General features: G+C 44.6%; 1 protein-coding gene across 1 annotated transcript in view; it reads left to right on the forward strand.

The window, feature by feature from the left end:
• LOC143934237 (putative glutamate receptor) overlaps positions 1-27,730 on the forward strand; it is a 92,631-nt gene that overhangs the window by 38,652 nt on the left and 26,249 nt on the right. The window contains exons 3-7 of the mRNA XM_077457677.1: positions 5,518-5,549; positions 5,859-5,909; positions 6,168-6,350; positions 14,339-14,565; positions 17,345-17,442. Coding sequence (XP_077313803.1) covers positions 5,518-5,549; positions 5,859-5,909; positions 6,168-6,350; positions 14,339-14,565; positions 17,345-17,442 — 591 coding nt within the window. The remainder of the gene's footprint in view (positions 1-5,517; positions 5,550-5,858; positions 5,910-6,167; positions 6,351-14,338; positions 14,566-17,344; positions 17,443-27,730) is intronic.

A 27,730-nucleotide genomic window follows, 5' to 3' on the forward strand; every position in this document is an offset into this window, starting at 1 on the left:
AGTCTCACCACTCATCCAAATGGATTCTTCAGTTCCAAAATTTGATCCAAAAAATGGTAAAACATACTTAGTTACAAAACAAGTCCAGTTAAATGTGACTAATACTACTAATAGCTATACGATGACCTGGTTAAATGAGGACCTTCACAGACAGTGTTTAATGGTAAGGGTACGTGCATACGGGCGATGAGAGGTGAGTCCATATCCCGGGAGTAGAGAACTGGAAAGCAAATTATCTTGGCCGCCAACAGATCTGCCCAGGGCAATGGTCCCTTCACCCATGGGTGTTGCAGGAAATTTCCCAATTTTGGGGATAGCCAGAGGACCACCTACTGGCATCAAGGTCCAACAACAAGCTACGGCAGTTTGTGTCCCGAAGAACAAGAGATCCTCTGGTAATCGGAGCAAATGCTATGGTAATTCCATGGAGCCAATACTTCCTGGTTTATGCTTTCCCTATGATCCCTCTCCTTCCACATTTGTTGCACAGGATTCAGAGAGCAGGCATTCCAGTCATTCTGGTGGCACCAGCCTGGCCCAGAAGGCCCTGGTTCCCAGAGATTGTGAGACTGACAATAGACGGGCCATGTACACTTCCACATTGCCCAATCTACTGCCTCAGGGTCCCATATTCCACCCCAATTTACAATCTCTAAATTTGATGGCATGGCTTTTGAAGCCAGGGTGTTAAAGGACCATGGCATCTTGGGAACAGTGGTGTCTACCCTAGTGAATGCTAGAAAAGCTGTCACTAGGAAGATCTATCATGGGTCTGAAAGACTTATATTGCTTAGTGTGAAGCCAAAATTTGCCATCCTCAGAAATACTTGATTGGGAGAATTCTCTCTTTTCTACAGTCAGCTGTGGAAATCAAATTGGCTTTGAGTACAATGAGAGGTCAGGTGGTGTCAGGGGTATAAAAGGGTATTTATTTTATATATATATATATATATATATATATATATATATATACATATATTATAAATACCCTTTTTTTTGTTTTGTTTATACCTGATCACATACAGTGCCTTGAAAATGTCCAAAGTCCAGACCTAAATCCAATTAAATCCAATTTACAGATGCTCTCCATCCAATCTGACAGAGCTTTACCTATTTTGCAAAGAAGAATGGGCAGAAATGTTACTCTCCAGATGTGCAAAGCTGGTAAGGACATACCCAAAACGATTTGCAGCTGTAATTGCAGTGAAAGGTAGTTCTACAAAGTATTGACTCAGGGGGGCTGAATATAAATGCACGCAACACTTTTCACATATTTATTTGTAAACATTTTTGAAAACCATTTATCATTTTACTTCCACTTCACAATTATGAACCACTTTGTGTTGGTCTATCACTTAAAATCCCAATAAAACCATTTACGTTTTTGGTTGTAACATGACAAAATGTGGAAAATTTCCAGGGATATAAATACTTTTTCAAGGCACTGTATTCTCTGTTCTCAGCTGCATAGGGGGTTTAGACAAGTGGGGGTGGAGAAGCAGCAGTACATTGTCCCAGTGAATGGCTGTGCAGGGATGCGTGTCAGCACAAGTCTTGGTCACGGGAGGACAGGCAGGCAGGCTGTGCTCCCTGCACAGCTAGAAAACTGACCACTTTGGAATGGATGTGCTGTCATGCCTAGCGTGGTTGGTTTGAAATAGGAAAGCAGGGGGTCTGGCAGGAACACCAGGAATTGTAAAAAAAAAAGTAAGCAATACAAAGGATACTTTTTAACACTAGTACATTGTACAACAGGCACATATCAGGAATATGAACATTCTTTAGGGGCTAGTGTTGTTCTGGACCTCTGCCAGGACACTCTAGTGATGTAAATGCCAGCGTGTAGATCCACAATGCATAGGAGAAGGTGCAGGTATCCAACCCATCCAGAAATTTTTGATGCTGAGGATGCTTGTGGTGACTGTAGCTTTGCAAGGGAGTAAAGATTGGAGTCATGGGTGGGGGAACTGGTGAGTACTAGTTGTGTATTTTTAGAAGCTCTATTAATTTTTTCAGTGACAACATTTATTTGAGCAGAGAAAATCAAGAGTGGGTCAGTTTATATATCGTTCTGCCTAGCTGTATATTTAACTCTTTTATGTTATGTATACAGTATATCCTTGTCTTTCCATTGAACGTATCCATTAGACGTTTTCTGTAAGACAATACAAAAGGAAAAGATGACATGATCTTTTTAACTGCTCTTCCTTCATTAATTAGGGTGACATCATTATAGTCATTTTCAAGGTTCCCTGAATGGAACCACTAAGATGTGTGAAAGCTTGCACCATTAAACTATCTCACAGCAGTGTAATATTTTATAATACCTCCCAATAATTTATGGAACTATAAAGGGTGACAGCTGGAATAAAAAACAGATAAAGGTTTTGCCATCTTCATCCTGAGAGGCCATGGGACATCTAACAACTTCAATAGAGATACCAGTTTACTTGGAAGTAGATCCAGCTGGAATTCAGTTTGTCTTGAAAAGGCCTTTTCTGCAATAGAGCACTTTGAAAAAGTGTAACAAAACGATGCATTCTCTGAATGGTCATCTCCAGCTGAGAAGCAGAAAACGGCCTTGTTTTACACTGCTTCCAAGCCAAGCCAAAGATTTCATGAAAGAGAACTTTGAAAGAAAATGAGGCCAATACAAATGAAGTAGGAAATAATTTTCTTATGGTGTTATTTTAAAATATTACATAATGAAAACAATGCAGCCTTTTCTTTATTGTGCAGAATGTCCTTCTCCAGGGTTTGGTGTGGCGCTCTTGCTGATGAAGAATTGCACATTTCGGCTTTGTTTATCAGATAGATTTAAAAATCTTGAATTAAAATGTTCGCAGGTAACAAAGTATTACGTGAAGCTAATCTAACTAAGCTAGGTAGGCTAGGTTTGTAAAGACAAGCAATAGTAGAGTGTACTTGAAAGTGGTTGACAAAACTATTGTTGGCCTTATATTTCTCACAGCATGTTTACTGTAATCGCAGGGTCTCAATTAGATTTGTATATGTCATGTAAGTTTTATTGATTTTTTTTTAATACATTTTTTGGGTGTGTATGTTATTCTTTCTCTGTGTAGGGATCTTTTAGTGTAAGTCTGGTACTGTGGTTGCTGGTAGCTTGCTATATTATACCCTCCCCCCTTAGTTGGGAGGGTTTAATGAAGAGGTGGTGGTTGTGTTTTTGGAAGGTACCCGTGAGAGAAGGACCTTTGTTTGTTGGGAGAACTCTGTATCAATCTGTGACTATGTGAGTAGCTCAAGAATTAATCTCCCACTTCAGTGTGTGTAGAGAAAGAGACTGTACAACCCAACACTGTGGACATTGGGTTTCCCTGGAGTTTGTTGAAATTAGCAGTTACACATAAACTTGGAAGTATAGATACTGTAAGTGATTGAGCTTTGCCTGAGAAAGAGGTAGTTGGTCTGCTTGGAAGTAGACATGGGCGGCGTCAAAAAAATGTGTTTTGTTTCATTCCATTTCGTATTTAAAAAAAAAATCATATTTCGTAATTCGTGTCCGAAATTCAATTCGGATTCGTACGAAATATGAATTTTCGTTAGATTCGTAAACTTTTCATAAAAATAATGAATGTTCGTTATGATGAATTTATCATTATGAGGTGTTCCCACCATCCCTGTGCTGTGCTGACTTCCTGGGTTTTTAACTTTTAGGTTCGTTAACGTTTCGTATCAATTTTCATTACGAATTTGGATCCAAAATCGTACAAATTTCCGGAAATTCGTACGAATTTTTGATTCGCACATGTCTACTTGGAAGTACAGTATAAATAAGTGATTGGGCTTTTCCTGAGAAAGACGTAGTTGATCTGCTTGGAAGTATAGATACGTGGTTGTGCATTGCCTGAGAAAGAGGTAGTTGGTCTGTTAACAAGCCACCTTGCTGCAGTGTGGAGAATTTGGGTTTTCCCTCTTCTGATCTAAGATATATAATCAAGTGTTTTGGCTTCCTGATGACCCTTATATTGCAGTGGGGCCCCAGAGCTATCAGGGATAGAGAAGCCCCATTGAAGCATTGAAGCTGTAAAAAGTGAGTGCAGAGTTATGACTTTTGGGTCTCTGACCCCCATAACTGGAAAAATAAGGAAACATGACCTATGACTGAGCTAAAGAGCACAGTCAAACCTGTGGACTTTCTCAAAGTTGTCCTTTTCTCAGCCTATGTAGGGAAAAGTAAAAGGGTCACATAGCTCTTCCCCAGCTGCAACTTTGCTTTGTTCTCTCCCAGCTTTATTCAGCCACCAAAAACCAGATGAAATACCTGGCATTTCTTGTTATGAGCAAGCATGTAACTCACCCCCCCCCCCATCATGTGACAGTGCTGATGTCTCACGATTGGACCAGCTCTGCCACATGATGGCAAGCAAGGAATCCATAGCCTATTGTAAGTTCCAACAGGCCAGTTTGGTTCTTACACAGAGTTTTCTTCCACCAGTCCTGGCAGCTGAATGGAGTAACACTAGAACAGTGGAAGGGGCAGATATGCGTCTACAGATGGGTAAAGTTAAAATTAAGCTTTTAATTTGCCCTGTATGGGAAAAGGAAAGGAAACCCAAACCTTTGCTGCCCATCCACTCTGAGGTATATACACACAGCAAGACTACTTTATCACCCAGCCATTTGTTGTTCTGCAACACAGTGTAATCTGTAGGACTGAAGCTTGGTAACTAAAGCAGCATTATAAGGGAAAAGGGGGGGTTGCAACAGAGCTCTGACTGAGAATGGGAGGAGAAGAACAGAGAGCCGATCAGAAGTGCTGCTGTGGTAACAAGAACCAATGCATGCTGATAGAAGGAGAGAGAAGAGTGATAGAGGGGTGTGCTAATCATTGGGTGATTGGCTGGGGGAAGGCCTAGACCTGTCAGTGTTACTTCACTGCAGCTGAGAAAAATCAAGTCCCCTGCCTTGCCAGAGAGAACTGTGCTGTGTGACAGGTCTGTGTGAATGGAAAATAAAATCGAGATCTCTGGTCTCCAATCAGAGATGTCAAAAAGGTATGAGCAAGGGGACTATCACGAGGCACGTACATATATTAAATCAATATGAAAAAAGCAATATTCCATAAAAATAATTTATTAAAAATACAAAATATTACAGCTTCGGGTAAATATCACATTTTCATAGGGGAAGGTGAGGTAATTCGACTAGTTTCGCTTCTCAGCTTCTTCAGGATATTACCTACATCTAAAAAATACATCAATTTAATAGTAAGTATAAAAACGGGAAAAGCCATAATCACATAACAATGCATATAACAAATCGATAATGGAGACAATATTACGATATATAGTGGGTGTGTGGTCTTACCTTTTACGTGAGGCCACCCATTATTTATAGGTCTGTGTGAATCTCAGAACTGAAGGCACAGAAGTGCAAATCCTTGGTAGGTAAACCAGTGCCCTTATATGTATTATATGTGTGTCTCTTTAAAAGACTTAAAATGTTTCTTTCTTCAATTTTAAATAACATTTAAGTTTTTTATTGTTTTTAAAGATGGTAAAGAAAATGCCGGAACTTTGTTAAAGGTACGTTTAAAAATAAATACTTTTTAAATTACAACCCCAGACAAAATGTGTTTGTTTGGGTGGGGGGGGGGGGGCAGGGTTAGAACTCCTTTTGGGTCTTTACTCTTTACTCTTGCATCACACTTGGGAAGATTTCTTCTTATTCACCGCCAGCCCACATATCTCCCAGCTGGCAGGAAGACGCCATGGATTGCTGCAATAACAACTAGTGTGCATGGCCATACATCTTCCCCATTAGTTTACTCAAATCATACCAACATTTCAATGTATTATTCATTTTTTGTGATTGTCATCTTATTTAAATTATAGGAAAGAACAAAACGTCAAATTCCAAAAACTCTGACTGTCACCACAATTTTGGTAACCTATTTTTTTTTTAAGTTCCTTAATCATTGATTCTTTTTCAGTTTGTATTTGAAGCAAAACAAAGAAATATTGAAGTATTTTTTCTGTGTTTATTATGTGTTTATGGTTATGTTTTGGTTTAGCCAGATTTTTTTTATGTTTGTTTTATGATGTCATGTTTTTGTTTTTTGCTTAAATTTTTATCATTTTATGCATTTTTGCCGAGACTGGAAATCTAAAACTTTTCACATTTGGTATTTTTTTGGAATACAGGAAAAGCCTTTTGCGATGAAGACTGAATCAGATGCCTTGGAAGGATATGCCATTGATCTTCTCTCTGAACTCACTCAGTCTCTGGGATTCAATTACACATTGCATATAGTGAAGGATGGAAAATATGGATCCAAAGACCAGGAAGGAAACTGGAGTGGAATGGTGGGAGAAATCATCCGAAAGGTCAGTCAATGCTGAACAACGAAAATAAAAAGTGAGCCCCCCCACTGGGAATTTGATGTGGCAAAGATGCTCCAATCCATTGGTCTGTTATTAAACAAGATTAATTAATTTCTAGGTAATCTTGATCAAATTAATATTTATTTAATCAAAGTAAAAAAAGAAACCTTTTTTATGTGTTTCCAATCCTACCATGGTCTAGCAAGGTGGTGTCCAAACTGCAGGCCTTTGCTTGCCTTTATCAGAATCCTGGTGCACTGTTCCTTCCACTGACACCACTGATAAGATTCCTCCAACAGACACCATAAATGGGGCATAATTCTCCCCCACTGATTTAAATGATGGAACACTATTGCTCCCAATCACATTAAAAAAAGGGGGTACTATTCCTTCCACTGACACCAAGGATGGGGCGCTTACCTCCCACTAATACAGTACCAATGATGGCATTTTTTGTTTATCCCCACGGACCACAGAGCCTAAGCATTGTTTACTCCCTATGGCCACAGACTGCCCCCCCTTGAAGCCTGTGACCCTGTAGGTAAATGCTAAAAAACACAGCTCCTAGTACAAACAAAAATCATGTAAGCATAGGGGGCATCTTGTGATGGACAGTTGACATCCTTTCCATGTGCTCACCATTAACTCATTGGGTGTCAAGTGTAAGTGACTTTTAGGAGGCCTACCCCAGGGTGAGTTCTTCTGGGTTACTCAGGCAACCAGAAGGATATGTTGTAACAACAGGTTTACAGCTTGCCAAGGGCATACGCATCATTGTCAGGACCCAACAAGGACTGTGGTCATTGAAAAGTCAAACATTAAGGCAGTCCTCCAACTCCAAGATGAGCTACTTGTGTACAGTGTTATGTGAAGTCCTTGCAGAAGACATGGCCCCATATGATACTCAATTGTAAGGGTGTATGTGATGCATTAGGAGGGACATGCAGAGCTTATGTCCACTACACCAATCAGCGTACTGGTTGCAGTTAACCTTTTGACATGTTACTAGAACTGTTGCAGTTGAAAGCCGGTGCTCAATAGTCTCTTCATGTCCTGTACAATCCTGTCCTTTTGTTCACTGACCCAACGCCCTTGAGATCCGAACCTTTGCCTTTTATATATCGCAGGACAGGAAGCTTGACCCCAAAAGCCCACAAGCAGTTGAACATAACGGATTTAACTCTTTCTCCCCCCAACCTGGGCAGCCATACTAGTCTAGAAAGCATTAACACAATAGGCAACCTGCCTACAAGTTGATGGGAGAAAGGACTTTTCTCTTGTTATATAACAGATGTGACACAATGGGAAAAGTAATATTTTATCTAAGTTGGAGAATTCCTGTAATTTTTTAACATTTTGTATACATTGCTAGCAATGCATTTCTTTTTTATGAACACTGTCCATCATATGTCCTTGGTCCATCTTTCAATGCAGCACATTGTTTGGAAACCTTGGAATTTCCTATTAACTAATGGGGGTTAAAAAGGTGAACTGGCAAGTTTGTGAGGCTCTGTAGCCAGCGGGGCCTTATACACAGGCAATTGTCACAGTGACAGATGCATTTCATAGCATCCTAGGAGTATTTGCAGCTACAGACCCAGATGTTTCTTGACATTTCTATAATGTGATCAGACAGCTATGCCTGATAATTATGTTGCTGAGAATCAAATTTCATCATGAGTCGTCTCTTGGGGAACACAATCTCCTGGAACAATGGGGGGGGGGCTATATAAAAGTTTATAATGCCTTCAGCAACAAAGTTCACCCTTCCAAACTCCAGACTGCCAAATCATAGCACAGCATGAACAGAGGAATTCCTGTGTGAAAATTTCCAATCACCTCATCTTAGTTTATGTGTTTGATATAAAACAGGAAAGGTTGGAGTGCTATTAAGGGCTAGACCATCCAAAAGTTACATTTTAGTTACAGGTGGAGCCTAATGGGCTGAGTTAGCCTTTCCCCTCTTATGTATCATGGATAAATGGGCAGCACAGTGGCTAACTGGTTAGCACTTCAGCCTAGTAGCACTAGGGTTGTTGGTTTGAATCTCCTACACTCCAAAGACATGCTGGTAGGTTAATTGGTTCCTGTCTAAATTGGCCCTAGTATGTGTATGTATGAATGTGAGTTAGGGACCTTAGATTGTAAGCTTTTTACAATGGTACTGATAACTCGAAAAGAGGTTTCACCAAAAGTGGACTAAAGCATTGTCTTATCCTTTTCACTCTCTCCTTGTCTCCTACATCCCATGCTGCCAACCTACAAACCACTACCCGCAGAAACCTTCGCAACCTCAACCCTTCCCTTTTTCATTCTGCTACTGATGGCCTTTATGACAAAATTGCCCCCCTGTCCTGCCCAGACCTAACCACTTCCATCTACAACAACACGCTGTCATCCTCCCTAGACATACTTGCTCCTCTTTCTACATGCAGAACAAGGCCCTGTCTGCCACAACCCTGTCAAACAGACAACACCAGCAGTCTTAAGAGACACAGCCGTGCTCTTGAGAGAGCGTGGCGTAAATCTAAGTCCCTGCAAGACTTTACCCTCTACAAATCTGCCCTTCTCAAATACAACTCCTGCCTCCACACTGCTAAACAAACCTATTAAAACACTCTCATCCAAACCACGTCAACTCTTTTCTACCCTTAATTCCTTACTTCACCCCCCACTGCCCCCACCCACCAACTTGCTTACCGCTCAACAGATTGCCAACCATTTCAATACCAAAATTGACACAATTCACAAGGAGATATCCAGCATTCAACTTCCTCCCCTACCCAACACAACAGGTCCAACACCACGCTCAGTACTCTCCTCTTTTTGCCCAGGTACCACAGAGGAAGTTAATAAACTCCTCTCCACGGCCCACCTCACTACCTGCTCCCTGGACCCTGTCCCTTCACAATTACTGCTACCACCTTCCCACTCTATCCTTAACTCCCTAACCCACATCTTCAACCTCTCCCTCTCCTCCGGCACCTTTCCTTCCCTGCTCAAACATGCACTGGTGTCCCCCATACTCAAAAAATGCTCACTAGACCCCACCTGTTTGAACAACTTAAGACCCATCTCCCTGCTCCAGTTTGCCTCCACGCTCATTGAACGCCTTGTCCATGACCAAATGAGTCGCTACCTCATGGACAACAACCTTCTTGACCCCTTACAGTCTGGCTTCCGCCCACAACATTCTACTGAAACTGCCCTACTAAAACTCACCAATGACCTACTAACTGCTAAAACCAACGGCCACTACTCCATATTCATACTTTTAGACCTCTCTGCTGCCTTTGACACAGTTGACCACCTGCTCCTCCTCAGCAAATTATGCTCCCTTGGCCTCTGCGATTCTGCTTTATCCTGGTTTTCCTCCTACCTATCTCAGCGCACTTTCAGTGTCGCTTACAACTCAATCTACTCTGCTCCCCTTCCTTTTTCTGTTGGGGTACCCCAAGGTTCTGTCCTTGGGCCCCTCCTATTCTCACTCTATATCTCTTCCCTGGGCCAGTTGATAAGCTCCCATGGTTTACAACACCACCTCTATGCCGACGACACCCAGATCTATCTCTCCACTCCTCAACTCACCCCCTCAATCTCCTCACAGATCTCCAACTTACTGAATGACATATCAGTATGGATGTCACACCACTTCCTTAAACTCAATCTTTCTAAAACTGAGCTTGTTATATTTCCTCCTTCACGATCCCCCCCCCCCTGTGACTTCACCATTAATATCAACAACACAACCATTGGTCCCTCCACTCATGCCAGAGTCCTGGGTGTAATCCTTGACTCTGACCTCTCCTTCAGCCCCCATATCCAATCACTGGCTAAATCCTGCCGCCTTCACCTCCACAACATCTCCAGAATTCGACCCTTCCTGACTAATGACACCACAAAGCAACTCTTTCACTCCTTGATTATTTCCCGCCTTGACTACTGCAACTCTCTCCTTAATGGCCTACCCTTAAGCAGGCTACCCCCCTTCAGTCTATTATGAATGCTGCTGCTAGACTAATAGACCTCACTAATCGTTCCGTGACTGCTGCCCCTCTCTGCCAATCTCTTCACTGGCTTCCCCTACCCCACCGTGTAAAATTCAAAATGCTAACCATAACATACAAAGCAATCCACAACCTCGCCCCCATCTACATCACCAACCTCATCTGCAGATATCGCCCAAATCGTCCCCTCCGCTCCTCCTGATGACCTCCTGCTTTCTAGCTCCCTTGTTACCTCCTCTCATGCTCACCTTCAAGACTTCTCCAGAGCCTCTCCCATCCTCTGGAACTCCCTGCCCCAGTCTGTCTGCTCAGCCCCTACCCTGTCCACTTTTAAGAGTTCCCTGAAAACTAATTTATTCAGGGAGGCCTATCCCACACCCACCTAACTGTCCCCGAGCTGCCCCCCTCAAATCATTCTCTGCAGCTATTACCTTTTGTACCACCACCCCCTTCCTTTAGAATGTAAGCTCTATGAGCAGGGCCCTCCTGTACCTTTTGTATTGTACTATAATTGTGTAGTCTCCCCTATACATTGTAAAGCGCTGCGTAAACTGTTGACGCTATATAAATCGTTAATAATAATAATAATTGCCACCATCCCATACATAGATATGTAAAGAAAGGTCCACCAAAGAGGGGTGGGACTTGGAAGGCAACTAAATATAGGTACAAAAAACAAGTTTATAGTAATGTAATTTACTATAGAACACTATCAAAACATAGAACACTATCAAAACATAAACATAAGTACAAAATCACACTAGTATATTCTCCTAGTTAGAAATTGAGCCCAACACATTTCAGGATCTTGTCCTTTCTTCAGGGGCATTCACATGTGGAGAACAGTGTGCATCTATATTAAAAACATACATTAACGCTGAGACACATGCAAACAAGGGGCAAGAAGTGAGCATCGTTGAGGGTAGGAAAGTAATCACTAAATCACCCACCACAAACGCAGGCATGATCTAACCACCAAATATAGAAAACAAATGTAACCTGGTATCAGAAAGAGTAAATTCACTGTTGAATCTCAACCGAAAGTAAAGTCCAAACATCAAGCTGAGGCAATCCCTTGGGACCAAGTACTGATTGGTAACACTGGGTTCAATTGTTAGTTGTCGTCTTGGACTACCTAATCTTTGGTGGTATTATCAAGCGGCGCAGTTGAGCCAGATCTCCTGCATCTATACTAACGGTAGGAAACCGGATTGGGTGGAAATGGAAAGACAAGCTATTCCCAACTTTACCATAGATTTTCTTATATGGCGACCCCCCAAGTCCAGGCCTCCGATTATGTCACCCACTCTGTCTCACTCAATGGCCCTCTGCGATTCGGTTCACTCCAAGACCTCCCTGACTTCCCCGTGGCGCCCTCTAGCACACATTTTTAACAATCCTCAGTTTCCTCCTGGACTAGACGTCAAAACATTTCAATGGTGGCTTAACAAGGGTCTCATTAGAATTGGGAACTACGTCAACTCTAATGGTCCCCTCACATTAGACCAGTGTATCTCTAAACTAGAGATGCCTCTGACCGAGAGATTTCGCTTCCGCCAAATCTCTCACTTCCTACACTCACTTTCTTCCCGTACATTAGGCCCCCTGACAGTCACCCTCTATGAACAATGGTGCACATCAGCTGTGGTTATGAGAGGTGGTATCTCCCTGATTTATGCAGCTCTAGCAGATCCACAGGTTAAGGCAGGATACATGCTGAAATGGGAGCGGGATCTGGATTTCGATTGGGACCTGGATACTTGGCATTGCAGCTTTATGAGAGGGCTCAAGGGGATCATCAACGTCTCTCTAATGGAGGCCAGCCTCAAGGTGATTTCCAGATGGTATTTAGTCCCGCAACGACTTGCGTCAATCTTCCCCCAATCTTCCCCACTTTGCTTTAGGGGCTGTGGCCACCTAGGATCCCTGATTCATACTTTTTGGGAATGCCCCAGAATCAGAAGTTATTGGAATGGTGTTTTTAACCTCATCCGCAAAGTCACGGGGCTTGGAATTCCCCAGGACCCCAAGATCGCTCTCCTCAATCAAGATATCCCTCGTGCGAAGAAATTCTCACGAATTCTGGCCCAATTCATCCTTATTGGGGCGAAATTGTCCATTGCCAGGCCCTGGAAATCACCTAGAGTTTCCCTCCATTCTACTAAACGAAAGATTACTTGGATCATGCTCCAAGAACAGACCTCCAGTGTAATTCTAGACAAAGTTGACCGGTTCAAGAGCATATGGGAACCCTGGGCGAGTCATATGGGGATTTCACTTGGCTATAACCTGTTCTCTTCTCCCCCCACTAGGGGTACTCCCACAGACAGGTCGGGCCCTCCCTGAGGTCTCCTCTCTACTCTCCTCTTTCCTCATGTCTTTCTTCTCTTTCCTCCCTCCTTCCTCTATCTCCTTCCCTAACCCATCCTCCCCATTGCCTTTTTTCCCTTATCTGCTATTGCCCCAACTAACAGAGGCTGAAAATTTGGACCCTGCTCAGAGCGGGCCCCTGCTATCAGTATTTTGTCTTAGATTGGGGGAGCTCTGAGTCCCTGACACAGCAAGATCCCGGTAGGGGTGTTGGGGGCTCAGGGCAACTCCTGCCTCAAGTTGACTTTGGAGCCTTGCTCAATGTTGTAATTGAGAAAATTTCAGATATGAGCAGGCTGATGGGTATTGTTCCATTCACTCTCTGCTTCACCATGCAAACTATAGAACTTTTGCCAGTTATGTTGTACCTCTGTTGTGTAAACTCCTTTTTCACGACTCCCCTGCGTGGGAGACCCTCTGTTCCATTTTTTATTATATTTCAATAAAGCTCTTTTGAAACTCAAAAAAAAAAAAAAATTGTTAGTTGTCAAGAGGCAACCAAGGCAACCAAGGCCAGATGATTTATTTGCAGGAAGCCCATAAATTAACATATAATTGTTAAAAAAAAAAAAAAAAAAGGATAGTAGTACCTGTTTGATCAATATAAGATGACAAAAATTTATAAAAATAATGAATTGTAATGCAACTGAATTTAACTATATTAAAATAGATTACATATTTTATATAGTTAAGTGAGCTATCATGAATGGCATGGATTAAATGACAGTTAACCATATATATATGGCGATTCAGTTCGCATTGTGCGCTATACAAGTATTTCATTCATTCATTCATTCATATATATATATATATATATATATATATATATATATATATATATATATATACTCGAGTCTATCTATCTATCTATGTAATCCATGCAATTTAGCCTCGATGATATCACTCCAGTGCACGTGGGAGCTGCCAGTCACGGCACGATCTCCTTTAGAAACGACACGATCGCCGTTTCTAAAGGTTTCTACAATGCGCCTGCTCTGTAGACGTTGGTGCCCGTCTCTTTTGCAAATATCTCCTAAACCGTGGAGGCTTAAGAGATATTTCAAGCACCTACAGGTAAGCCTTAATCTAGGCTTACCTGTAGGTAAAAGTGGTTGTAAAGGGTTTACAACCACTTTAAGAAACATTAAGTGCCAGTTCACACAAGACGCAGTTCCATTCAGTTCCGTGCGCTTTTTTTTTCTACACTAAAAATACATGCACAGTGTTTTCCATGTATTCCAATGGCTCTTGTTCACACCAAGTGAGTTTCTGTACCGCAAACTGACTGCAAGGTGTGAACTAGAGCCATTAGAATACATGGAAAACACTGTGCCTGCATTTTTGCAGAAAAAAAGCGCACGGAACTGTGTCTGATGTGAACGAGCACTAAAAGGGCTCCCAAACCATTTTACTGGTCTATCATTGAGCTAGGCAGTGGAAGGTAGGGGGCCAAGGGCCATCTTCCTGATTAAAGGTGGTATGTGCATAGTGGAGTATTACAGCTTTCATGACCCCCAGGCCACTTTCGAAGCTAAGTTCGGGCATATCTGTATGCCAGTTTTGCAATCCTGCTAGCAGTTTATACCCATGACGTGATGCATTTTCTTCTTCTAGGAAGCTGATTTGGCCATAGCACCTTTAACAATTACATCTGTGAGGGAGAATGCCATATCCTTCACCAAACCCTTCATGCAGACTGGGATTGGTATACTCCTAAAGAAAGATACAGCCGCTGAGAGCTCATACATGTTTGGTTTTCTGAACCCTTTCAGCAAGGAATTGTGGATAGGAATCATTATATCCTATGTGATCACCAGCCTCTGCCTGTTTCTTGTTGGAAGGTAAGAATGGGTTGGAGTAGCTAAAAAATATATGCATGTGAAATATGTTATTTTTGTCTGATGTAGAAGAAAAATCGACTTTAATAACAGATTAACCACTTATATACTGCACCATTTACGTAGAAACTATGTTGGTGAACAAAGGGTTAAAGAAGGACACACAGAAACCGTTTTTAGGGCTAATGAGGGTAAACGCAAGCACCAGGGCTATATACTCTTATGCAGGACATAGAGATGACAGGTTCACTTTAAACATACTTTAGGTGGTAATTGATACAAAATATATTTCTGTTTGCCAAAACGGCAATACACGTTGATCAGTTCAGCGGTGTCAGCCAATGTTTCACATAGCAGGTTTTCCTTTTGACAGGGCCCCTTTATATAAAAAATGTAACATTAAGTTCCTTGAACTAAATTAGTTATGCATTAAGACCAAAATGACTAATAACCGATTGCCTGAAATTCTCTTATATTTTTACAGATTTTCCAAGGTGCAAATGATGTATTCCCATTTAGCTCATACTTCTGTCCCTAGCTGTAATGTCAATGCTGTATTAAAATGCAATGAGTAATGTAATTTACATGTATATAAATTAGAGATGTAGATGGCTGAAAGTGGAGATAAAAACAGCACTGGCATAAAAAACATCGAATTTGTATATGTGAAGAAAGTTTACCATGCCAGGAGCAAGAATATGTAAGCACTGCTGATGGACTGTTCTGTGACTAGGTGCAGACATGTCTAAATACAGTTGTCTTATCAAAGAGTGGGTGGATAAAGAGAACCTGTATAAAATAAAGCTACAATGACAGAGATATGGGAGAATAGTATAAGGCTGAACTCTATAGAAAGTAGAAATACTCCCCTCAGTGGAGCTGCCCCAAAAGCTCCTTTGCGCTGCAAGACCTCCCCCCCATGCTCTAGCATGTTGATGCTCCTGATGTCATCATGACTGGTCCAGTGTCCATAGCCTTGCACTGGATGGAGGGGACTCAGGAACAGTCCACAAACTGCTTTTTCCAGGGACCACTAGACCCAAATGAACATTTAACCCTTGCAGTGTGGGTACAGCCCTATTGCAAGGGAGAATTTACAATTTTACAGTAGTTGGGCTACTTCAGCCCTGGAAGACTTGACTGCTCAATGACCAGGCTATTTTTTGCGATACAGCACTCTGTCACTTTAACTGACAGTTGCGCAGCTGTGCGACGCTGTACCCAAACAAAATTGACGCCCTTTTTCCCCCACAAATAAAGCTCTCTTTTGGTGGTATTTGATCACCTCTGCGGTTTTTATCTTTTGCGTCATAAACAAAGGAAGAGCAAAAATTTTGAAGAAAAGCATAATGGGGTTTATTTACTAAAGGCAAATCCACTTTGCCCTACAAGTGTACTGCAAGGGCACTTGGAAGTGCAGTCGCTGTAGATCTGAGGGGGACATGCAAGGAAAATAAAAAGCAGCATTTTTGCTTGTACATGATTGGATGATAAAATCAGCAGAGCTTCCCCTCATTTCAGATCTTTCCCTTAAAACGAGTGCACTTCCAATAATCCATATGCATAATATCAGGACTCATGAGTGCACACTAAAAAATAGAAGTATTAGCGAATGAATAATCAGTTCCAGGTTAGGTGAGAAAAAATACTGAGAATGACACCCAGCATATAGAACAAGAGAAGTAGTATGTGCAGAGTCCATACATACAAAATGAGATCAAATACTGATGTAGCACCCTGATGTTCAAGCGGGGTTGATATTAAATGTATTTGCCAAGAGATTGTTGCCTTGGCCAATTGTTAGGTCAATTGTTTACGCCCTAACTCTGGAATAGCTGCACTTCTCTCTTCTGTCGCTAGATGGCCAGGTATCTGGTGACATTAGATAAGACAAGGCCATTGCAAGGACAGATTAGGAATGAATAGGGTGTCTCAGCCAAGGGGCAGAGATTTTCTTGGGTCCCTTGGCCTGCTGGGAAAACCTATTTACTTTGGTGGAGTCAGATGATCAGGGTTCTGTGCCACCTGGACAGCTGTCTGGCTGGACATGTGTTGTATTGCCCCAGGCTGCTAGGCCAGAAACCTAAGGCCTATCCCAGGGACATCTGGCTGCTAGGCTGTCTGAGGGCCTATCCAGAAGCAGGAAAGCACCGTAGGGTTGGGACTGCGAGCTTATAGTCCAACCAAAAGTAATGGTGAGTAAGCTGAGGCCAGTACCAGAGGAGACTGCTCGCCAGCCGGGGACGGTGAAGAAGTTGGAAAACTTCAGCAAGTGCCAAGTCAGGGACCAGGCGGGACAGCAGAGGTGACGCTTTTAGAGTGCCAAGCCAGGGACCTAACATGTTAGGAGGGGTGAAGCTTGAAGCGTATCTGTGAGTGCCAAGCCAGGGACCCAGCAGGGAAGGGGGGGGGGGGGGTCACGCTTGAGGAAGATACTGAGTGCTACAGTGAAAGAGCTCAGGGGATCCAGTGGCTAATGGTCTAGTGAGACTGGGAGCTCATTGATTGAAGGACCGACAGTGAGTGAGTGTAGGGTAAAGGGAACTGTTCGTGTTGCAGTTAGTTTTCAGGGGAGCAATGAGTGGAGTTGTCTCTTGTCTTGGAGAATTTGTAAAAATAGTTTTTGCTGTTTGCTGCTTTTTGCTGTCAGCTGCCTGTTGGTTTTGTCATTTTCGCCACAATTTCAGATTAAGGTTGAGCTGCCCACAAGACATAGCAAATAATATTCAGATTACATATCTGGGCTGGGTGATCTACCAATGATTTTGATTTGTTGTTTCAGGTTAAGTCCCTGTGAATGGACTGAACCCGCCAGTGAACAGAATCAGTTCACTCTATTGAACAGCCTTTGGTATGGAGTTGGAGCATTAACACTGCAAGGTAAAGTAATGGGTGACTCTTCTACTGAAAGTGAACAAAACCTCTTTAATACTGCATGAGCATATAAAATGCATTTAATAAGTATATATATATATATATAGAAAAGTATTGGGACACCTGCCTTTACACGTACATGATGTTTAAAGGCATCCCAGTCTTAGGCCAAAGGGTTCAATGTTGAGTTGGCCCACCCTTTGAAGCTATAAGCATGAGAGCTGAGACTGCGAGCCAGGCCTTCTCGTCCAACATCAGTGCCTGACCTTACAAATGCGCTTCTGGAAGAATGGTCAAACATTCCCATAGACCCACTCCTAAACCTTGTGGACAGTCTTCCCAGAAGAGTTGAAGCTGTTATAAGTGCAAAGGGTGGACCAACTCAATATTGATTCCTAGGACTAAGACTGGGTTGCCATTAAATTTTGTGTGTATGTAAAGGCAGATGTCACAATATTTTTGACAATTGTGTGTGTGTGTGTGTGTGTGTGTGTGTGTGTGTGTGTGTGTGTGTGTGTGTGTGTGTGTGTGTGTGTGTTATATATATATAAAAGGTATGACCAAATGCAGTTTACTTTCATATATTATTGCCAATTTTATCTTGGGGGGGGGGGGGGTGGAGGATATCTTGTCCTTCTAAAACTTGACATAGTTATAGGTTATAACATTTGTGTATAAATATAAATAAAATTTCTTTGAGTACATCACGGGACACAGAGCCACTGTAATTACTGTATGGTTATATGGCACTTTCAGGTGATGGACACTGGCACACCCTACACAGGAAGTTCAATTCCCCATATAACCCCTCCCCCCTCCCCTTACTGGGAGTAGCTCAGTTTTGTAGCAAAGCAATACATATGTAGCCAAAGAGGGGAGGGACTTCTGTGTCCCACGATGTACTCCAAGAAAAGGATATTAAAGGTAAAATAAAGAAAATACGATTTTTGGAACAGCTTATTTGTAAAATCCTTTTCTTGGACATCACGGGACACAGAGCCACAGTAATTACTGTATGGGATGTCTCAGAGCAATGCCACCTGAGGGGAGGGGATACAAACAAAAGTAGAGTGCAATCAGACCAGAGAACCTATACTGCCTCCTGCAGTACACTGTGCCCAAGGCGATATCCTCATGCCTTCTTACATCCACCAAGTTGCGGCCTTGCAGATTGGAGCCATGGAGGCTTGGTGATGCACTGCCCATGAAGCATTAACAGCCCTGGTGGAGTGCCCTTTGATTTGAAAAGGTGGAACTTTCCTCTTCAAGCCATAAGTTTGAATAATTACTTGCTGAATCCATTTGGCAATAATGGATTTCGATGCTGCCTGTCCTTTCCTAAGACCTTCAGGCAACACAAACAAAACATCTGTTTTGCGAATCTGAGCAGTCACCTTCAAATAGATTTTGACTGCTCTCACTATATCCAAAGAATGTAGTGACTTATCTTCCTTAGAACGAGGTTCTAGAAAAAATTAAGCTAAAACAAAATCCTGGTTTAGGTGAAAACCTGAAACCACTTTTGGCAGAAAGCTAGGATGGAGACGCAATACTACTCTATCCTTGTAAATGATTTAATATGGCTCTTTACAAGAAAGAGCCATAAACTCTGATACACTTCTTGCAGAAGAAATGGCTACCAGAAAAACTAGCTTCCTTGTCAAAAGGACCAAAGAAATATGTCGTATCGGCTCAAAAGGCTGTTTCTGTAACGCCAACAGAACTAAATTCAAGTCCCAAGGATTCAGGGGTGCTCTAACCGGTGGATTAAGCCGCATTACCCCCTGTATAAAGCTTCGGACCAAAGAATGCGAAGCAAGCGGACTTTGAAACAATACCGATAAGGCAGAGACTTGGCCCTTGATAGTACTCAAGGTCAGTTTCATCTCTAACCCCATCTGCAGAAAGACAAGGATTCTACTTATAAGAAAAAGACAACTTCTCCTGCGCTCTGGTGTCTCGGTCTTCAAAGTGTGATACCGACAGTTTAAGATGGTAGTGTCAAAAAGGTCTTGCAGCCCTCCTTAGAATATTGGGTATTCAAATACTGGAGAAAAACAAAACAAAAAAGGAAGGCGCACTGACCTAGTGCATTACCATAAAATAGAGCTTTATTGAAAACAGAACACAAAGCAAAATGGTTACTCACAAACGAGTATTGATAAAAGGCATAATCAATACAATTGGATCCATCGCACCGAACATCAACACATCCAGATCTGATGTCAGATAAATTGATTGATGAATACCCCAACGTTGGGGTAGCAGGCTCCGATCCAACCAGATCGCATGTGGAGGAGGACTGGGGTGGAGGAGAGGAGGAGGGCCGCCGGATGGAGGCCCGTTGTAATGGCAGTGGGAGTGGCACGGCACCCTGCCGACTGAGCCACGCTCCCTCTGCCTCCTGGGGTGAAGTTGTCCAGGTGGGGAACCCAAGAGGAAAAAAAAACCCTTCCCTACATCTTACCTGGGGCTTGGGCTGGAGGAAGGAGGAAGCATGCAGCTTGCAACACAGATGCGAGACTGTCAAGCATGGAATCAGGTAGTGCTCTTGACAGCCCCCCCGGTGGTGACTAGAAGCATGACAACATTTACTTTAAAGGATAAATACCTACAAGAATTCGAAAAATTCCTTAGGAATCTCCCTTAACTTATCCAGCTGAAGGGTTCTGGTAAAACCAGACCCGATCAAACCATCAGAAACCGGGACCCCTTTTTATTGTGGAATCCACACTTCTGGGCCTGTAAAGCACCTTGCAAGGAATATGGCTGAAAAAAAACAAATACTGGATCCCAGGGTCCAGCTCTCTAAAAAGAGAAGCATTACAGGCAAAACCTCATTTCTTCTGACACAAGGCCCGGGTACCATTGAATTTGTCCTGGAAAAGACACTTTGAATGGATCTGGTTGCATGGCTTGCCCCAGCAAAGGAATATTCCAGCGGGGCTCAGCCCAGCACATCTTTACTTGTGACCAACACCTAAGACACTGGCGAAAAAACTGAGGTACTGCCAGTAAGGGGAGGGGTTATATGGGGAATTGAACTTCCTGTCTAGGGCGTGCAAGTATTCATCACCTGAAGGTGCCATATAACCATAATTACTGTGGCTCTGTGTCCCATGATGTACGATAAAGAAATACTTTTTTCCCCATTTTTTTTTTATAAGTGATCCCATTCTCTCTGTTCCCCCTGTTCTGCATAAGAAGCTGGTGGGGAGGAGACGCAACAGTACAATGCTGTGCAGCAGGGGCGTGTCAGGACAAGTCTTATCATTGGAGGAGAGCAGGCTGAGTTCCCAGCATGGCTAGAGAACTGACCATGTTGTGCTCTCCTGCTTAGTGTGGTCAGTTTTTAATAGGAAAGCAGAGGGACTGTCAGGAACACCAGTTCCAGAAAGCAATACAAAGAGAACAGGATCATTTTTCTTACAAGTACATGGTACAGCAGGCATATATCAGGAATATGAAATGTTGGGGTAATAAACACTTAAGTACATAGCTTTTCCTACTTTACTAGTAGTAGTTGAGTTTGACAGTGGTTTTCTTTGATACCGAAGAGTGAGGTTCCTGTGCAGCGGTGGAGCTAATAGTGCCTGTAGGAATAGTAAGATGGTGTTAAGGTTGTGTCCAGCTCTGCTTGTTTCCATGGAAATGGGCTACGTAGCACATGACCATAGAGCAGGAGCCATATGGTAGATCTTGGTTAGTGATGGACGAACTTCCGACGGGACGTTTCGCGAACGCGAAATGCGAACGGACCCAAACGTTCGCGAAACCGACCGTTCGCCGCGGGCCCCATTGACTTCAATGGGAGGCGAACTTTGCAAACCTTCATGTCGAATTTGCGGCCACGTGGTAATTATTAGGGGGTAAAACGTAGTCCCACCATCTGGACAATGACATAATACATGTATGAGGTGAATTTGGGATCGATAACTACAAGCATTTTTATTTTATTTGGGAAATTGTTCTAACAATTCAGGACTATGGAGCTAATGAAGGCAATGGAGGAGAGGGAAGGTCAGGGACCAGGGTAGGCAAAGAAGAGGGTGCAGGAGATGATCACCAGCAGCGTGACATACCGGAATGACACATGCACCGTGATAGAGGCATCTGACAGCAGCACCGTAATACAGAGCACTGACAGCAGCACCGTGACATACAGCGCTGACAGCAGCACCGTGACATACAGCGCTGACAGCAGCACCGTGACATACAGCGCTGACAGCAGCACCGTGACATACAGCGCTGACAGCAGCACCGTGACATACAGCGCTGACAGCAGCACCGTGACATACAGCGCTGACAGCAGCACCGTGACATACAGCGCTGACAGCAGCACCGTGACATACAGCGCTGACAGCAGCACCGTGACATACAGCGCTGACAGCAGCACCGTGACATACAGCGCTGACAGCAGCACCGTGACATACAGCGCTGACAGCAGCACCGTGACATACAGCGCTGACAGCAGCACCGTGACATACAGCACTGACAGCAGCACCGTAAGCAGCCCCAGGAGGAAGTCAGCACAGCACAGGGATGGTGTGATCCCCTCATAATAAGAACCCCCAGGAGGAAGTCAGCACAGCACAGGGATAGTGTGATCCCTTCATAATAAGAACCCCCAGGAGGAAGTCAGCACAGCACAGGGATATCATAAGCAGCCCCAGTAGAAATATGACACCGCTCAACCTCTTCAAAGAGGAGGGTAGGGGCATATAGTACGGTGTGCTTTTTTGGGTCAAGGAAGTGAGCCAAATGAATTAAGAAGGTCTGTGTGCTTGATTAAAAAAATAGTTTATAGACATATACATGGTCTACTGGTCACATGTGTTGAATTCCTCCGAGATCCATGCCTCATTCATTTTTAGAAATGTGAGGTAGTTAACACTGTGGTGAGCTAGGCGAGTACGCTTATCGGTCACAATCCCCCCTGCTGCGCTGAACGTCCTTTCGGACAGGACACTGGATGAGGGGCAAGCCAACAGTTCGATTGCAAATTGGGCAAGCTCTGGCCAGAGGTCAAGCCTGCCCACCCAGTAGTCTAGGGGTTCATCACTCCTCAGAGCGTCCACATCGGCCGTTAACCCAATGTAGTCGGACACCTGACGGTCTAGGCGTTCCCTGATGCTGGATCCGGATGACACCTGTCGATGGGTCGGCTGAAAGAATGACCTCATATCCGAAGTCACCAACACATCTTCAAACCGGCCTCTTCTTGCAGGCGCTGTTGGATTGGTACCCGCAAATCCTTCTCTGGGAGTGGGAATTGCTCCTCTGCCAGCGCACGCAAAAGCAGAATGCAGCATTTCTCGAAGCAAGGCCTGGAAGTGCTGCATTCTGACAGCCCTCTGCGACGGCGGTAACATTTCCGCCATTTTGTGTTTGTACCGGGGGTCTAAGTACGTTGCCACCCAGTACTGGTCCTTGACCCTCATGCTTTTTATACGGGGGTCCCTATTAAAACACTGGAGCATGAAGGCCCCCATTTGCACTAAAGTGGAAGCGGTGTGGTGGCCTGGCTCCTGCTCATCATCCAGGATAATGTCGTCCTCTTCATTCTCCTCTCCCCATCCTCGCACAACAGGGATCCCAGAAAGGTTTAAAGCATGCTCTTCTTGCTCCTGCTCATCCGCCCCGGCACCATCCTCCTCTGACTCCTCATCAGACTCCTGTTGTTGACTTGTCTCAGATAGAGTAGCCCCCCCTGGGAATTCATCCAGCATTGCGACTTCCTCATCTTCCCGCTCCTGCTCCTCCACAGCCTGATCAATGACACGACGCAATGCACGCTCCAGAAAGAAGGCATAAGGTACCATGTCACTGATGGCGCCATGGCTGCGACTGACCAGTTTGGTGATCTCCTCAAATGGCCGCAGAAGTCTGCATGTGTCGCGCATGAGCAGCCACTGGCGCGGTGAAAAAAAACCCAGCTCCCCAGAACCGTTTCTTTCGCAGAGTTCATACAGGTAGACGTTAACTGCACGTTTCTGCTGGAGCAGCCTATCAAGCATATAGAAGGTTGAGTTCCATCGCGTCGGGCAATCGCAAATAAGACGTCTGACCGGCAGATGGTGTCGCCGCTGAATGTCAGCAAGGCGAGCCATGGCCGTGTAAGATCTTCTGAAATGGGCCGAGATTTTCCTTGCCTGCCGCAAGATGTCCTGGACCCCAGGGTATTTGACAAGGAATCGCTGCACGACCAAGTTTAAGACGTGTGCCATGCACGGCACGTGCGTGATTTTGCCCTGTTTCAATGCGCTAAGCAGATTGGCACCGTTGTCACACACCACTTTACCAACTGTCAAATTGAGCGGTGTTAGCCACTCATCTGCCTGTGAACGCAAAGCTGAAAGGAGTGCCGGGCCAGTGTGGCTCTTTGCTTCCAGGCACAACAGACGCAGCACGGCATGGCAACGTCTCACCTGGCATGTGGAATAGGTTCTGGGGAGCTTGGGCGGTGCAGTGGAAGAGACGCTAGCAGCGGAAAAGGAGGAGGCAGCTGAGGAGGAGAGGGAGGAGGATGGAGTAGGAGGAGGAGAAGAAGAGTCAGGCCTGCATGCAATCCGTGGCGGTAAAACCAAATCTACACGGGTGCCACGGGTTACATGCTTGACGGCCGTCAGAAGGTTCACCCAGTGGGCAGTAAAACTGATATACCTTCCCTGCCCGTGTTTGCTAGACCACGTGTCTGTGGTCAGATGTATCTTGGCACCGACACTGTGTGCCAGAGATACATTCACTTGCCGCTGAACATGGCCATATAGCTCTGGGATGCCCTTCTCTGAGAAATACTTCCTTCCTGGGACCTTCCATTGTGGTGTTCCAATGGCCACAAATTTGCGAAAGGCCTCCGAGTCCACCAGTTTATATGGCAGTAGTTGGCGGGCTATGAGTTCTGACAAGCCAGCCGCCAACCGTTGGGCAAGAGGGTTATCCGGCATCATCATTTTTTTACGCTCAAACATTAGGCCCACGGAAGCCTGCCTTTTTGCAGAAAAATGTGAGCTTGGCGTGATGGAAGGTGGAGTGGAGGACAATTGTGAGGAGAGAGGAGAAGGAGAAGTAGAAGACGAGGCTGGACGGTGAGAGCCTGCAGTGTGGCTTTGTGTGTTCCGTTGCTCCCACTGGGCTCGGTGATGGCTGCTCATGTGCCTTCTTAAGGCGGTCGTCCCTAGGTGAGTATTGGGCTTACCGCGACTAACGCGTTGACTGCAAAGATTGCAGATGGCAACGCTATTGTCAGCAGCGGACACGTTAAAAAAAGCCCACACTGCGGAGCCATGTGCCGGTGTCCTGGGAGCGCCAGATGTGACCGTACATGGTCGATGACTCGCTCCTGATACATTTGCAGTCTGCTTTGTCCCTGCTGTGCAATGTAAGTCATTGCTGCTTCTCCTCCCTATCTGCTGGTCCATATCTCCCTCTGAACTCCCCTCCTCTTCCTCTCTTGTGGGCACCCACGTGACATCACTAGACACGTCATCATCAACGTCACCTTCCCCACCGCTATAAGTAGAGATCTCGGAGTAGGCAGCAACACCGGGGACCAACCTCCTCCTTGGGCTGATCTGGGTACTGGCGTCAGACTGCTGAGTAGCGCTTGTTGCTACCTCCTCTTCCTGATCCAATACCAAGAGTGGCTGCGCATCAGAAATGTCCTCTTGATATGGATCGGAAAATAATTCCAGTGACTCAAGCGGAAGGTATGTGGTGGTGGTGGTGGTGGTCGTGTTGTTGGTGGTAGTGTCTTTGGGGGTGCACATAGCAGAGAGTGAAGAAGAGGGTGCAGATCGAGAGGATGAGGAGGGTGCAGAAGAGTAAGGCTGAGCGAGCCACTCAACCAAGTCTGGTGCATCCTTTAAAGTAATTGAACGCACCTTCTGCAACTTCCCACTTTGGCTCAAGCCTGTTGCTCCTGCCCTACCCCTACCACCCCTGCGGAAGGGCCTGCCTCTTCCTCTGCATGTCATTTTTTAAATGACCCTGTGACAAAACTCTTAGTCCCTATACCGCTGAAGGACTGCTGCAGTATAGGTGAGCGGTCAGCAGTGGTGCACGTCAACCCTATCTATTGTGGACCTATAGCGGTCCTTACAGAACAGCAGACTGTACCGCACTCAAGCCTATGTACCGTAGCACCCTATACCAAGTTACCAGTCCTTATAAGAACTTTTGTGGACCAAGCAGGTTGTGTATTAGTGTTTAGCAGACTGTACGTCAGTCCCTATACCGCTGAAGGACTGCTGCAGTATAGGTGAGCGGTCAGCAGTGGTGCACGTCAACCCTATCTATTGTGGACCGATAGCGGTCCTTACAGAACAGCAGACTGTACCGCACTCAAGCCTATGTACCGTAGCACCCTATACCAAGTTACCAGTCCTTATAAGAACTTTTGTGGAACAAGCAGGTTGTGTGTTAGTGATTAGCAGACTGTACGTCAGTCCCTATACCGCTGAAGGACTGCTGCAGTATAGGTGAGCGGTCAGCAGTGGTGCACGTCAACCCTATCTATTGTGGACCGATAGCGGTCCTTACAGAACAGCAGACTGTACCGCACTCAAGCCTATGTACCGTAGCACCCTATACCAAGTTACCAGTCCTTATAAGAACTTTTGTGGACCAAGCAGGTTGTGTATTAGTGTTTAGCAGACTGTACGTCAGTCCCTATACCGCTGAAGGACTGCTGCAGTATAGGGCAGCGGTCAGCAGTGGTGCACGTCAACCCTATCTATTGTGGACCGATAGCGGTCCTTACAGAACAGCAGACTGTACCGCACTCAAGCCTATGTACCGTAGCACCCTATACCAAGTTACCAGTCCTTATAAGAACTTTTGTGGAACAAGCAGGTTGTGTGTTAGTGATTAGCAGACTGTACGTCAGTCCCTATACCGCTGAAGGACTGCTGCAGTATAGGGCAGCGGTCAGCAGTGGTGCACGTCAACCCTATCTATTGTGGACCGATAGCGGTCCTTACAGAACAGCAGACTGTACCGCACTCAAGCCTATGTACCGTAGCACCCTATACCAAGTTACCAGTCCTTATAAGAACTTTTGTGGACCAAGCAGGTTGTGTATTAGTGTTTAGCAGACTGTACGTCAGTCCCTATACCGCTGAAGGACTGCTGCAGTATAGGTGAGCGGTCAGCAGTGGTGCACGTCAACCCTATCTATTGTGGACCGATAGCGGTCCTTACAGAACAGCAGACTGTACCGCACTCAAGCCTATGTACCGTAGCACCCTATACCAAGTTACCAGTCCTTATAAGAACTTTTGTGGAACAAGCAGGTTGTGTGTTAGTGATTAGCAGACTGTACGTCAGTCCCTATACCGCTGAAGGACTGCTGCAGTATAGGTGAGCGGTCAGCAGTGGTGCACGTCAACCCTATCTATTGTGGACCGATAGCGGTCCTTACAGAACAGCAGACTGTACCGCACTCAAGCCTATGTACCGTAGCACCCTATACCAAGTTACCAGTCCTTATAAGAACTTTTGTGGACCAAGCAGGTTGTGTATTAGTGTTTAGCAGACTGTACGTCAGTCCCTATACCGCTGAAGGACTGCTGCAGTATAGGGCAGCGGTCAGCAGTGGTGCACGTCAACCCTATCTATTGTGGACCGATAGCGGTCCTTACAGAACAGCAGACTGTACCGCACTCAAGCCTATGTACCGTAGCACCCTATACCAAGTTACCAGTCCTTATAAGAACTTTTGTGGAACAAGCAGGTTGTGTGTTAGTGATTAGCAGACTGTACGTCAGTCCCTATACCGCTGAAGGACTGCTGCAGTATAGGGCAGCGGTCAGCAGTGGTGCACGTCAACCCTATCTATTGTGGACCGATAGCGGTCCTTACAGAACAGCAGACTGTACCGCACTCAAGCCTATGTACCGTAGCACCCTATACCAAGTTACCAGTCCTTATAAGAACTTTTGTGGAACAAGTGAGTTGTGAATGTTTAGCAGACTGCAGCAGAAGGGCAGCAGTCAAGTATAATATCCTTTCTATATTTGGAAGAAAGAATATTATACATGTACAAGCCTATTACTGTACCACTGATACCAGTCCTGAAAAGAACCTTTGTGGAACTAATAATAACAGCAAGTCTTTAAAATTACCCTCACTGCCTGACAACACTGCTTCCTTCCTGTCCCTATACAAATTGGCAAAAAAAGAGAACGATTAGTGGTTACTGGAACAGCTCTTTTGTGGACCTTGATAGTAACAGCTAATGATGATGATGATGATGATGATGATGAAAGACTAATCTGGCTGTCCCTGTAGCATA

The sequence above is a fragment of the Lithobates pipiens genome, unplaced genomic scaffold, assembly GCF_037356315.1.
Source record: "Lithobates pipiens isolate NorthernLeopardFrog02 unplaced genomic scaffold, aLitPip1_a1.2 Scaffold_27, whole genome shotgun sequence".
NCBI classification, from domain to species: Eukaryota; Metazoa; Chordata; class Amphibia; order Anura; family Ranidae; genus Lithobates; species Lithobates pipiens.